The sequence below is a fragment of the Vidua macroura genome, chromosome 4 (genome assembly GCF_024509145.1).
Source record: "Vidua macroura isolate BioBank_ID:100142 chromosome 4, ASM2450914v1, whole genome shotgun sequence".
NCBI classification, from domain to species: Eukaryota; Metazoa; Chordata; class Aves; order Passeriformes; family Viduidae; genus Vidua; species Vidua macroura.
In genome coordinates, this window is record NC_071574.1 from 50,246,255 (window position 1) to 50,259,819 (window position 13,565).

A 13,565-nucleotide genomic window follows, 5' to 3' on the forward strand; every position below is an offset into this window, starting at 1 on the left:
GCTCCAATCACTAATGCCTCCATGAACAGAACTAGATTTACTCCTTCCTTCAACCACATGTTGGGCCATAGCAGGCACATAGCATACAAGCAGACAGGGAATATGTAACTGGACCAAATTCAAATTCATTAACTTTCTGCCATTAGCACAGCTCCAGAGATTGTATACAAACAATGCATACAATTGCTTCTATCCTGAAGCAAGAGGCCTTTCTGCTGACCAGTGTACCAGCCCTGCTGTTCTAACAATGATCTGGGATAAAGCACTGTGCAGACCAACAGTGTATTTGGAATGTTGGGATTTTCAAGCAACACTGCTTTATTATCACAAATTACAGCTGTTCCTGTCAGCAATATCGTGCAACAATTTTATTTTTTTTTAACAGGTCTAAATAAATTTTGAATTTAAAAAAAATCTGAAGGACTTCAATGTTTAGATTAATTAATTTAAAAGCGTGAGATAAGGTAAAAAACCTTCTCGTGAAAATATGTTAACAATCCTTATGTAAGGCATTTATTATGTGGCTATATTACCATTTTACAGTCATACTAAGACTTAAGAAACTCCAACAAAACATAAAAAGGGACAGACTGGCTCAAAATCAGACTAGTAAAGAAATACTCAAAAATCTCAGCTCACATTGGACTATCACGGTACCATCAGAATTCTCTCTCTTCAGGAGATGGGATTGGGCCTGGTCGGCAGCAACACACTAAGTATTGCCTTTTCTGGACCCTGAGACAGACCAGGGCTGATGACACTATCTAGTTTTCCTCTAACTAGCAAAGGGAACTTTGACAGTCTAATAAAAGAGTCCTTAGTTTTGCTGCTGGAATAAAGAGCATCTAGTCTAAGGCTGAATTCAAGTTACAGTTTTCAATGGGGACTTGACAAACATTTAAAAAGTATTTTAAATGTCAGTTCAATTTATTTTTCCTACTTGAGAGCCAAGTTTTATTAGAGTTTTCATAAATACTTTGTCTCCAGAAGGGAAAACACGGTCTTACTTTTATAAAAACTTAAAAGACAATACAGGAAAATAGTTGCTCTGTAAACTGTAGCACATCTGTAAAGGATGACAACGAGGTTTGAATATTAATTGTTTTGCCTTTTAAAACAAAATGAGAATCAGTATGGAATAAGCAAAATGATTTATCGATCGTTGCTACTCTCACATTATACCACCAAGACAATCTCCATGTACCTTCTCTCATGACTGCATTTAATACAGACATACACAGATGAAAAAAATCAATCATATAAGCAGGCTTTCTGAAATAGCTAGAATTCCCCCATTTTTAAGTACAGCACTTCTATGTTATATTGCTCTTTTTATCTCACCCCTTCGTTTGACTGGACAGATTCCTGCTGCTTGAAACTGACCATGCTTACTCTGTAGTCAGAGAATAGAGGCTTTGCTCAGCATAAAGGTAAAGAACAGTTCATGATTCTAAGCTTTATCTAAGAGGGAAGGGTGAAAAATTGCATATGAGTCTCTGTGCACACTCATTATAAAACCCCCCACAACTCTCCATACTGTTTATACTTTGGGATTTAATCTGGGACACAGACAAGGTCGTGTGCATTTCCGTGAAGAGAAGGACATTAAGGATATCATTGTGTCTGTAGTTCCCAACTATTTCTCTTCTAAATAGCTAATACTTTCCAAATGACATTGCATACTGTTCTGTACTAAAGTTTGTATGCATACATGAACAATTAGATTTTTTTGAGTGTAATACATGTCAGTTCTACTCCTTCTATGAAAAGTGATGCATCAAGGTGAAGAGCTTAAAAATTGAAATTTAGTACATTATTAAATTAAACCTAACCTGGAAGGGATTGAACATAAAGTTTTAAAAAGAGAATAAGGCTCAGCTAAAGATGTATCTTCCTGGTAATTATTCTGAAGATCACAATGATATTATTTTGCTTTGGGCTTTCGTTATTTCTTACAGTTCTTCCTCATATGTCATTTTTTTCTTCAACACCCAGATTCAACCCAACTCTCTTTACCTGTAGCTGATTAGAGGCAATGGAAATTCAGAAGAAATCCAAGACAAAATAAAAGAAAAAAGAGGAAAAAATATTTTAAGCAACAGCTGGACATTAGTATTACACTTAGTTTTTAAGGGCTTTTATACAGAAATTATTTTTAACTGCAATGTAAGCCATATCGCATTCCAATTTTTCAGTGCTGTCTGAAAAATTTATTTGCCAAAACACTGCAAAATAATAATGATGCATCAACTGCATTTTAAATTAGTAGAAAGATGGGAAAGCATGCAGTGTAAGTTGCTTAAAACAGAATCTTGTGAACACAAGACAACTTACTCTGCGTCATCAGACACAGCAGTTCTGGGGCCGAATCTACAAGACCAAATATAAAATTAGATTGTGGATAAATACATTAAGTAGTAATTGCAACTGGATCCGTATAATTTGCACAACTGTCACTCCTACTAGTAAAGCTGACCAAAATAGAACCATACTCTTCAGGGATTATGTATTCATCAAACAAGACTTACCTGATCATCCTGAGGTCAAACTACCTGAGAACACCACCCATCCCTCCTTAAACACATACTTATGCCCCACATTATAAAAATCTGCTGAAGTATACCTAAAATGTGTGTAGAAAATAGTTAATCAAAATAGAAAATGTCTTAGCATTTACATTGTGCCATACATGCAATGAATGGAGATAAAACTTAACAGTCACATTCCACAGCAGTGCTTAGTACCACTATTACTGAAGCATGAAAGAGACAAATACTATAGTCAGAAAGTGAGTCACTGGATTTCCTTTTTCTTTTTGTAGGTTTTGTTTTTGTGTTTGGGGATTTCTTCTGTGGTTTTTGTTTATTTGGTTTTAGTTGGTTTTGTTTATCTTTGTTGTTGTTTTGGTTTGGGAGGGGTTTTTTTGTTGGCTTTTTTTTTTTTTTTTTGGTTGGTTGGTTGGCTGGTTGGTTGGTTGGCTTGCAGGTTTGTATTGTTTTGTTTGCTTTTTTGTTGTTTTTTTTTTTTTGCTAGTTGGTTTTGGTTTTCTTTCCTCAGGGCGGGGGAGTATAGCTGAAAAAAGTTACCGGAAATACACAAACCAGAAGCATTCACTAAAATTGTTGTCTTCTTTAGAGCTATGAAACCACATATATATATATAGGATTTATCATAAAAGAGCATCATGTGCAAAAGTCAATACTACAACATTAATCATGGGAGAAATAGAATAAGCATCCCTCAATAATCTTTTCTCGCAATTCAACATATATACTGTAATCAAACATTCCTTTCAGTTAGCTTTCAATTAAATATTTTTTAAAAATCAAAATAAAATGCATAACACAACTATTATTCTTGTTTCTAAAATGTGTATTACTGACATACAGTGTTGCAGTCGGGAGTGAACACACACCAGGCAATGCACAATCTGAACTCTGCAGTGCGCACACAGGGGTTTACAAGCTGCGTGATTCACACCAGAAAGCTCACGTTTGCAGATGCTCATCCTTGGATGAAAGTGTTTCCATTTTGTTTTCCTCAGGAACCTCCTGAAGCTTAGATGTCTGACCAAGGTGGATTTCATTGTTGCCATCTTCAGCCACTTGGGCAGTACTAGTAATCTCATCTTGTCCTGTAGGTGGGAGACTGTCCTCCTGCCCTTGCTGCTGTTCTTGTGGTGGTTCTATTGCAGGTTTTCCAGAGCTATTAGTGTAGACTTGTGGACATTTTTCAGGCCTGAGTGAGCCAAAGGCAGTAGTGTAAAGGGATGTATTAAGCAATATTTAAAAAATCACACATACATAAGGAAAAGCAGAACTGTAAGTTAACAAAAAAACAGCCCCTACAAACTCAAATAGCTGACACAGGAAAAACTAACTGGGGCAGGAGCAAAACCCATAATTTTAAGAGTCAAATGCTTGTACCATTCTTTTAAGTCAGAAAAGAAACTGTCCAGAGCACCACTGAAAATTAAAGTATTAAGTCTTTTCAACACCAAGCCACTGTTGAATTGTATGATAGATGACTGAGATGAAAGCTAGTATTTCATCCATGTCTGTACAGGTGCATGCCTATCCTTCTCCTCAAGTACTCGGAAGAGGCTGATGAGTAAGAACCTTTCCACTCTTGCCTGCATATGGCTCAACCACCAAATGATAACTCTGTTCCAAAGCTTCAACACTCACACAGCCTCAAACATCTGAACAAAGGTATTTAGAAAGACATTGAGCATTATCAGGAAGAATCTTGGGATCTCTAGGTTTCCTTTTAGGAAGTCACTGGCACTAGTTAAGCCATAGACAATCATTTAACCTACTACATCCAGCATCTCCATTTCTAGCTGGAAACATTTCTAATGATTACCTCATATTTAACCAGAAACCTCTACACAGGTAATGCAAATGTAATTGCTACATAGATCTGTTTCCACATGTTGTTAGAATTTTGCATCTGGTAGAGCTCCAGTCTGAGTATCCACATGACTTTTCTAAAAAGGCCAGAAACCTTCTACTGTCTTCTACTGAGCAGAAAGAATTACTAGAGAACTGAGGACAAGCACGAAAATAACCACTGCTGGGCCAGCAGCAAATCGTCCTGATAAAGAGATCTTTACAAGCAGCCCACAGGTCTAGCTAAAAGGGACAGAGAAAAGCACAACTTTCTTACCTTGCGGTTTTCTTCTCAAGTTCTGTAGCTGTGCCCTGCTTATTCTGCTGCTTTGAAAATGGCATGGGAAGGAACTGCTTAACACTGGGCCCAGGCTGTTTAAGAAAAGCTCCAGTTCTTCTGGCTAACATGTCATCTCTTTGAGGGTCTGGAAATTTCATTTTGTTTTCTGTTCCATCACTCTGCAGCTGAGGGATTTCAAGCTGTTCTTGGCTCTCTTCTTGTGTGACAGTACTGCTCAGAGAGACAAGTGACACTGTTCCATGATAATGCTCACTTGCACAGCAAGTGGCTGCTCAGGCAATGTGAGGTATTGTTACTCAAAACAAAGTTGAGAATGATGGACAACTAGGCAAACCAGGCATCTTTAGCCACAGCACAAGGAGTAAGAGGAAATTACGTTGAACCCCACACTTATGTAGGTGATTTGTTAGAAGTTGAGAATTGCATACAAGTCTATGCAATGACTTATTCACTTGGGAGATGGCATAAAAATCTAGACAAAGAATTATGGTTTGCAAAAGAAATCCCCCCAAAAGATAGAAGACTGTTTTCATGCTTAACACCAATTAACAAATGAAGTACTTAAATATTATGAAAGAAAACAGGCTGTTTTATATTCGTAGATACATTCTTGTAAGTAATTTTACAAAACAAAACACATGCCATGATGATTGAGTAAAACACATCTTTAAAGCCCTTCTGAAGAATGGGACAACATTGCTGACTGATCCAAGCTAACACCACACACAAACCAGGCTCAGAGGGATCTGCTTCTGTTCTCTGACCTTTCTCCTTCCTGCAGAGTCTTCAAATCCTTTTCACGAGCTACAGCCTCCTCTTGCTGCTGCTGCAGCAGATAAGGAGCTACTGACAAGGGTGGACAATTTATGGGAATGGAGCTTGTGGTACGCCTCAGAAAAATTCCCATCCTTCTAACCAACATATCATCTCTCTCTATATCTGGTAAATTCCTGTCATATTCTTCCTTGGCACTTTCTTGCTGTTTGCTCAAACTCCATGGGGTTTGTTCCTCAGAGATGTCATCAGAAGCTGGTACAGGAATTCTCCTGCAAGAGTCATCTGTACCTGACTTGACTCCTCCCTCACTAGTGATGAGAATGAGAGGAGGGGTGAGACAGACAAAACATTCTCAGGTCAAATGAAAGGTAAGAAAAGGAGTCATCTAACTCAGTTTGCAAATATTTTATAAACACACAAACTTAGCTGAATGAATTGCTTCCTTAAAAGCATTCATTAAAAGTTCTTGCTGCAGTCACAGACTAAGTGATTAAAGAAATGCCAAAGAAATATAAGATCTGTTAATGTGTTAGCGATCCAGACAATTCTTCTCCAGATAAATGCCAGAAACAGAGAGCAGCAGTACACCATCTTCAAAAAGAAAGTAAATCCATTAGGTTTGAAAAAAATATTTTTTGAAGATCAGTAAGGCCAGCAAGCTGAATGACAAATTCCTAATGTGCTGAAAGCAGGCAGAGCAAAGCTGCTGGAATTGAAGCAGCAGGAAAATCATGAATGATAGCTCAGCCTCTGAGATACCAGTGACTTTACTGCCCATCAGAAATTTTGAGCAAGCGTTCGGAACACCTGCGCGCAGTGTTTTGTGCAATTCTAGACATGTTAAGACGCTCTGAACACATCAGATGTCTTCTGAACAAGGCTGTGCGCGTAAACAGCTCTTGGGTTTATGCGGCAGTTCACTCCCATGCAGATCAGCATCTGGCAAGAACAGGTCTCATTTACAGCTCAGTAGCACTTCCTAAACCACACCAAATACCTGGATTCATTTTCTGGCTCAGATACTTCACTGCTGTATTCAGCAAACCCAAGACTGACAGCAGCGGTTGAAGGAGAGCTTTCAACACCAGAGAGACTTTCCACACCATCTTTCCTGCTTTCCTCTTCTGTTCCACTCTTGGATGAAACTCTGCCAATAACGAGCTTGTCCCACTTCTGTTGATCAATCTCAGTTACTGGCCCAAAATGCACAAACTTCTGCTTGGGGCTACCAGCCTTTCTGTTTGCTCTGGTTTTGCGGACAGCAAAATCATCATGGGCTACTGCTTTCACCGTGGTATCAGTTGGTGGCAGAGTGTTGCTGGAACATCTGAAATCTTCTTCTCTGGTCATAATGAGGAATAAAAGAATGTCCCCAACATGAAACACTCAGAATAAAACAAATTAAATGCTCCTAAGGTTTTGAAAGGGTTTTATTTTAAGATTCGAGGACACAGGTATAAACAGCTGTGGCATACTGAGTCCCAAGTAACATATGAAATGCAAAGATACTGCAGACCTGTGGGGAAAACTTGGGGAGTACATCCATGGAAGCAGTTCCTAAAGGTAAGGAATGTAGCATATAGCCTGTTCCAAATTCAGTTCTTCACCCTAACAAAGCCACAGTTTCCTTATCTGCTCATGTATACCCAGACCCCACACTATATGTGACCGTATGGCACTAGCACGCACTACGGCACGAGGGAGTTACAGTGGCATGGGAGCACTAGCAAGGGCAATTCACTTACCCTAAACCAAGCAGACTGAATCCTGATTTTAATAAATCACCTCAAAAGTAACAGAGAGATTGCTAATATCTTCAGGACAAAAGATTGATTGAGTTTTGATTTATTAGAGCTAAAATTACATACAATAACCACATTGTTAGAAGAACGCCAGAACAGACAGCCATCTTTAACTGCAAAAATGGCATGCACCTAAGCAGGAAGGCTAGGAGTTGTTATCCTTTCCTACTGGAGTCACAAATCACCTGCCTATCTTATAGACCATCTCCACAGGGAAACAGCTTAGAATAACTGCTTTATACTGGCTCCCTTTGTAGGGGTTTTGTTAACAACAAGAGCATACAAACACCATACAGTGAGGCTCCCGAAAGCTCTGCTGCAATGAGAAACAGTGGTGGTGTATTTGCACAGCACTGGAGTACAGTGTTGTGCTGATGTACCAGCTCAAGTCTCAAAATAGCAGAGACATTAATGCAAAGATGCTGATTCTCAGGTAATAGTCCCAAGGTATAAAACACCCTGAGTCCTGAAGACAACTTGGTAAGGAGCAACGTAGTTGCTAGTGTATTAGAGGTACTACTTGGAATATTGTGCTGGTCAACTTCAAGCAGCTTCAAACCAAATTCAGCCACATGACAGAGGGACCTTCCTGACACTGTATTGAGTATCTACAAGAAAAGTGACTGTGAAACTACTATAGTGCTCTAAATGATAGACAAACTTTCATTTCATGACAGATAGCATATCTGTACAGATTTTTGGACTCCTTCTGAAAATGGAAATAGGAAAGGACTGGTTGTCAACAAGGCATTCTTCAAGTTTAAAGTCACAAGCACACACAGCAAATTATGGCAAACTAAACATGCTTCCCAGGCTGCCAATCCTGTCCACAAGCAGAAACCATACCTGGGCTCCCCAGACAGTTTCAATCTTTTCCAGGTCTCCAGGTCTGCTTTTGTTATAGAGGCATTGACAAAAAGCACATCTTCTTGTAGCTGAGGAAGGATGCTTTGAGATTTCCGTTTTGCCAAATCATCTCTCTCATTATCAAGCTCTTTCACCTGCTGTTCCTCCTCTGACTCAGTCTTCTCATTTTGCAGAAGCGGGTTCTCTTTATTTGTAGCTGTTTGCCTTACTGATGTCATGTGCACCCTTCTTCTTCTAATTTAATGCACATTCCAGTTCAGCAATGAAAGATATTTTGAGGAAGCAATTATAAATCAGTATCAAAAGAAGAGGTTCAGAGCTCAAGAAGATAAAACTGAATTTATAATATTAGTTTCACATTAATTTTAGGAAGTAAACATGGAATTTGAAGTTCAAACCTATCAGCTATGCTACCCCACTCATGCACTACTGAGATCACTTCTTCATGTGAACTTCTATTCCCAGCTCAAGTAAGAAAAATGTTTATGTTATTACTGAGTTAAGCATTTCTGCAATAAGCTTTCTCTTTAATAGTTACAAATATCTCATCTGATTATTATTCACACAGCGAATTCAGGTTTTGTTCTCAAGCAGACTACACAATTTCTTTAATCTTCAGTGTCATGTCAATAGCATTGGACTATTAAACTTTGGTTAGATGTCCTGTCAAACTAGTCATTAGAAAATGTTACTATAATCAAATTACCAGCAACTGAATGACACATTTGGCATTGAAAATTGAAAAGAGCTCCTAAATATTAGAAGAAGTTTTCTGAACATATCAGTTATTACAGTCAAGGTTCCTTGTAATGTGTATATAATGGTTTTATCTAGAATCACATCTGTTTGCCCAAATTAAATAGTTTCCAGAAAAAGATCTCTACCTAGCAAATATTTGTGTTCAGCAGCTTCTTAAAGGTCTGTATCACTGAGCTGAAGAAAGAAGAGATTTTCTAGGCTGAAGCCTTGTAACCCCTGATTCATTTCCCAAACCAATGCTGCATAATACACATTAGGACAAGGGGCAACACAATTCAGTGCAGTGTAGCAGGCATACATATTCAGTGCCTTCATTAAAGACTCATCTGGTCCATGTTTCATGCAGGGTATTAAAAGAGCATGAGATGAAAGAAATGCATTGAAAAACATGCACTGAAAGTGATCAGAAAAAGAGCTGAGATGCAAAACATATTTTCTAAATTTATTCTCCACTACCCATGCTCAGGACCTGTCTCATGAGCTTAGATAACAAAAGTGTCCTGTCTTTATCTTATTTACACTCACAGCCAATTAACACTTCTCGTACTGTAACAAAAAATTAGTTTGGTTCACTTTAGGATAAAGCATTTGCATTTACTTTAACCTGTAAGGTATTTTTTGCAGCCAAGACAGTTTTAGGCCTATACAGCAATATATCATGGTGAAAGTAAGCATTATACTTGAGAGAATAAGACCACGAATGCACACCTTGCATGTTCCTTTTTTTCCATCTGCAATGGCTTTTTAACATCTTCCAGTTTACCTTTCTCTTTACTTGTACAGGATCCAACTAAAAAGGAGTTAAATGGAACTATGTGCTTGGGTTGATTCATTCTGGCTCTCCGGGTGGCAAAGTCATCCTTTTCTAAATCAGGAACTCTGCTGGCTGCTTCATCTTCTGAACCAGAATCCTTTCCTTGATAATGTGTCATGAAGGGGTTGTCTTTGCGAAGGATGATATCTGGGGTGCTTCCACTGTCTTCACATACTGGCTTTTTACTGACACAGAGCAAAATTAAATAAAACTTTTGATGCACCAGGGGAGGAGAGGGCAGTGCAGCACTCATCTCCAGGATAAAAACAAGCACAGGTAATCAAACATGCTCTGAGCTGCTATTAGATTGCACAAAGACTAGCTAGAAATAAAACTGATAATATAAAGTAGCAAATCCATAAAGACTTTACACAAAAAATCAGCATGTTGGACCTTTACTTATTTTAGCTATAGCTGGGAGAACCAGTAAGAGCAAATTTTAGCATACAAGATGCAGTGAATGTAATACCATAACTGGCAGTATTAAACCTCTTGAACACTTCAAACAAAGGAAGAAATGTGATGCAAATATCTGACCCTGGCAAATGTTGTTGAGTCATGAAATATCAGATATTTGGCATTTTTCTTAATAAGTCTATTTAAAAAAAAATCTGAGTAATCACTGAGGCTGTCTACCCTAGTATTCTTAACTGCTTTCTTCTCACATGCACCATGATTGATTATTTTCCTAATTAACTTTTCCTTTCCCACAGAATAAGCCCTCTGTGCCAATGCTGACATACAGTAGCTGCAATGATAGCACACCAGTGATACTGGCATGCCAGAAAACATTGCCACCTGCCTTCATCAGAAATACAACTGCTGTCAACACAGCCTTGCTGTTACTGAAGATTATGACAGTAAAGATGCTTGACAGCTGGTACCCATAAAGATTAAGCTTATTTTAACTTGTAAGGGTCAATACTCTTAGGCAAACTGAAAAGACAGATGGCAGGAGTTAGGCAACTCTCACATTCAAAAATCTAACTGTTCATATTGATATTTTAGGAAGTTGGGCAGCAAGGACTATTCCACGCAGTACTTTTGCAGGCATTTGCTCTGCCATGTAGCACACCTTACTATACAAAGTGAAATAGAGGGGATCACAAAGGATTAAACAGACTGGCATTAAGAAAGCGAATCTAAACAGCTCAGGGGCTGCTCTGAGTTTCTCTACTATCTTAAATTTAAAGACTGCTTTTTAAAAGCATTTAAAACATTTTAAATCCCTGCAAGCCCACTACACACACCACTTATTTTACATTCTCAGCTGCCCTTTTCAAAGTACTTGCTGCAGAAAATGATGGGGAAGCCATAAACCATCCCTGGCAGACCAGCCTGGCTCAGGCTCAAAGGACACACGAAACTGTCTACTTTTGCCTTCTTATGCTGCAAAACAGAGGATCCCCTGTTAGTGATGTGGAGAGTACAGTCTCAAATTAGCTAAAGGCAAATTTTTCCTTACATCTCTCTGAAGGATCAAAATTTCACTTAAGGCAACAGAACAACATTGGCCAATAGCATTCCAAATGGGAACTGCTGTCCCTTTTCCTCATGAATATTTGTGTTCACAACAGCTTTAGAAACAGCCGGCTCACCAAGTGATTATTCAGTAAAATCCTCTGGATTTTTCAGTCTCATGTCCACCAACAGTAGTGAAGCTTGAGAGCATCAAATGTAGCATTTCTGAGAGCAGTGTTTTTGGCAACAAAGGAATACTGAGTTACAGTACTCATAAGTGCAACTATGAGTCATTGCAATGAGAAACTTACAGCTTTTAGTAGGTAACTAGACTTCAGTAATCACTTTCTAGGTTGAGAATATTTTCCCTTCATTTACTATCTTTTTCATGGAATCAAAGATCAGCTGTGACATTTTGGGGTCTCCGGAAACAGTTTATGATTGGCCTCAAAAGTGTTTTTTTAAGGTCAGTTTACCATGGTATAGATACCAAATATTAAATAGTAGATTTAGCTGCAAATTGCTTTTGCACACCCAGCCCCAGCTGTTGCAGAAACAGTAAATGGGTCAATGCTGGTACAGCAGGTGCTTCCAAAGTGACTTGCAGGCATTTGCACTCCCTGAAGCAAGGTCTCATAGAGGCTTGTGGATCCTTATATTGCATTTCAGAACAATGGAAGGATTTTGGATCCCTATGCTCTGTCAAGGTAAGAGTCCATGTTATTTTTCAATGAACATATCATAAACACTTGCTCACATTTTTCTCTTAATTTCTCCTTTCCATCATCTCTTTAAACACACTTAATTATTCTCTTTTTAGGGTGTCCCCATGAATGTGATCCTTACCTTTCATATACAATACAGCAATTAAGAGACAGATGTGCAGGCAACAAGCAAGCAAGGAGGATCACATATCAACAAAACAACATGCAACAGAGACAAATCACTCTTTTGGGAAGGGCAATTAATTTTTGGCATGCATTTGTATCACATCAAATTCAGCTAACTAAAGCAGCTCTTTCCTAGAACATGCTACAGCAATGGAGACAAGCACTTAGACTTGAAGCAAAAAATACATTTGCATACAAGTTCAAATCTTTCCTGTTCAGGACTCAGAAAAGTCCCCTACTGAGTTTAAGCTTTAGGAACAATTAGATGCCTTGCAGAACTCAAAGGTCACAGTAGGTGTCCTCCAAAGGTCATTAAGTTGAGAGGAAACAGCCTGTAAACAACTCAAAGGAACTAAAATAAAACTGACAACTTCAGGTGAAAAAACAAAAGAGAGACTGGTATCAGAGAAAGATGAGGGAATAAGAAGGGTGAAAGAAAAAAAAATCAGAATACAGAAACAAGAGGGACTGAGAATTGCTGAGTGCCATTAGTGCATGGAAAATTGAACTTGATGCCAAGAAGAGATATAAAACGGAGATGTTCAGAGAATAATAATAAGACATTAAGAAATATGATGAAATGCATCCTAAAGTGTCACTACTAAATTCTTCCCTTCTCCTCATCCACTATTCTTCCACTTTAACATACAAAGAATTTTCCTTACAGACTTCTGTCCCCTGTGCCTTTTCTGCTGTGTCTTCCTACCATCCCCAGAAGCAGGCTCCTACTTTGCTACAGTGATGCTTGGGTTACAAAGCTCTGCTCTTTGACCCTTAGCTGGAACAGAAAACTGTCATCTCCTCCTTCTTCCAGCTGCCAAATTCCACAAGTCATTTCCACTGAGAGCAAGAAAGAAAAAGTACTTGTTATTTCTCCTCCCTTCTCTGTATGGACTGTAAGGACAACAGATTGTCCAAGGAAAGAACCACACATTTGTTCACACATCCTTCCTTTGTGGACATCAAAACAGTAGATCTAGCAGAGTTGGAAAAGGGTCTCTCAACATGGTAAGCATCCTCCAAATGCAAACAGAGCTATTTGTTATGCACTACACTGCTAAACACAAGCAAAGACTACATTTTACTACATTTTACTACATATTACTATATTACTACCATTAAAACTACAGCCTTGGACTCAGAATAGAATTATGCTAATACCCCTCTGGTTTATGGATTCCAAATCGACTAGCACACTAAGTGAGACCAAAGAACTAATTTATGCCAGGTAGCTCCTCATCATTGGCACTGGGCTTTGTCAAAAGTGATACCCCACAACCACACATAAAAACTGGTTCAGTACAGCCTGACAACAGTGAAGCAGACCTGAGGACATGTGACAGTATATATTCTTTGACTATTTCATCTGCACATGGCACATCTGTATGTGGCTGCACACCAGCTTCACTGCACCTATGAATAAATTGTACCACATATGAGCTGCATTTCTTCCTACCACATTTCAAAGCCCAGACTGTAGACCAGCAACTGATAAACTACTCA

At 38.6% G+C, this 13,565-nt stretch overlaps 1 protein-coding gene across 1 annotated transcript in view; it reads right to left on the minus strand.

Moving 5' to 3' along the window:
- LIMCH1 (LIM and calponin homology domains 1) overlaps window positions 1–13,565 on the minus strand; it is a 172,900-nt gene that overhangs the window by 40,815 nt on the left and 118,520 nt on the right. Inside the window, 7 exon segments of the mRNA XM_053976123.1 lie at window positions 2,335–2,370; window positions 3,493–3,738; window positions 4,669–4,902; window positions 5,457–5,777; window positions 6,467–6,811; window positions 8,118–8,372; window positions 9,606–9,896. Coding sequence (XP_053832098.1) covers window positions 2,335–2,370; window positions 3,493–3,738; window positions 4,669–4,902; window positions 5,457–5,777; window positions 6,467–6,811; window positions 8,118–8,372; window positions 9,606–9,896 — 1,728 coding nt within the window.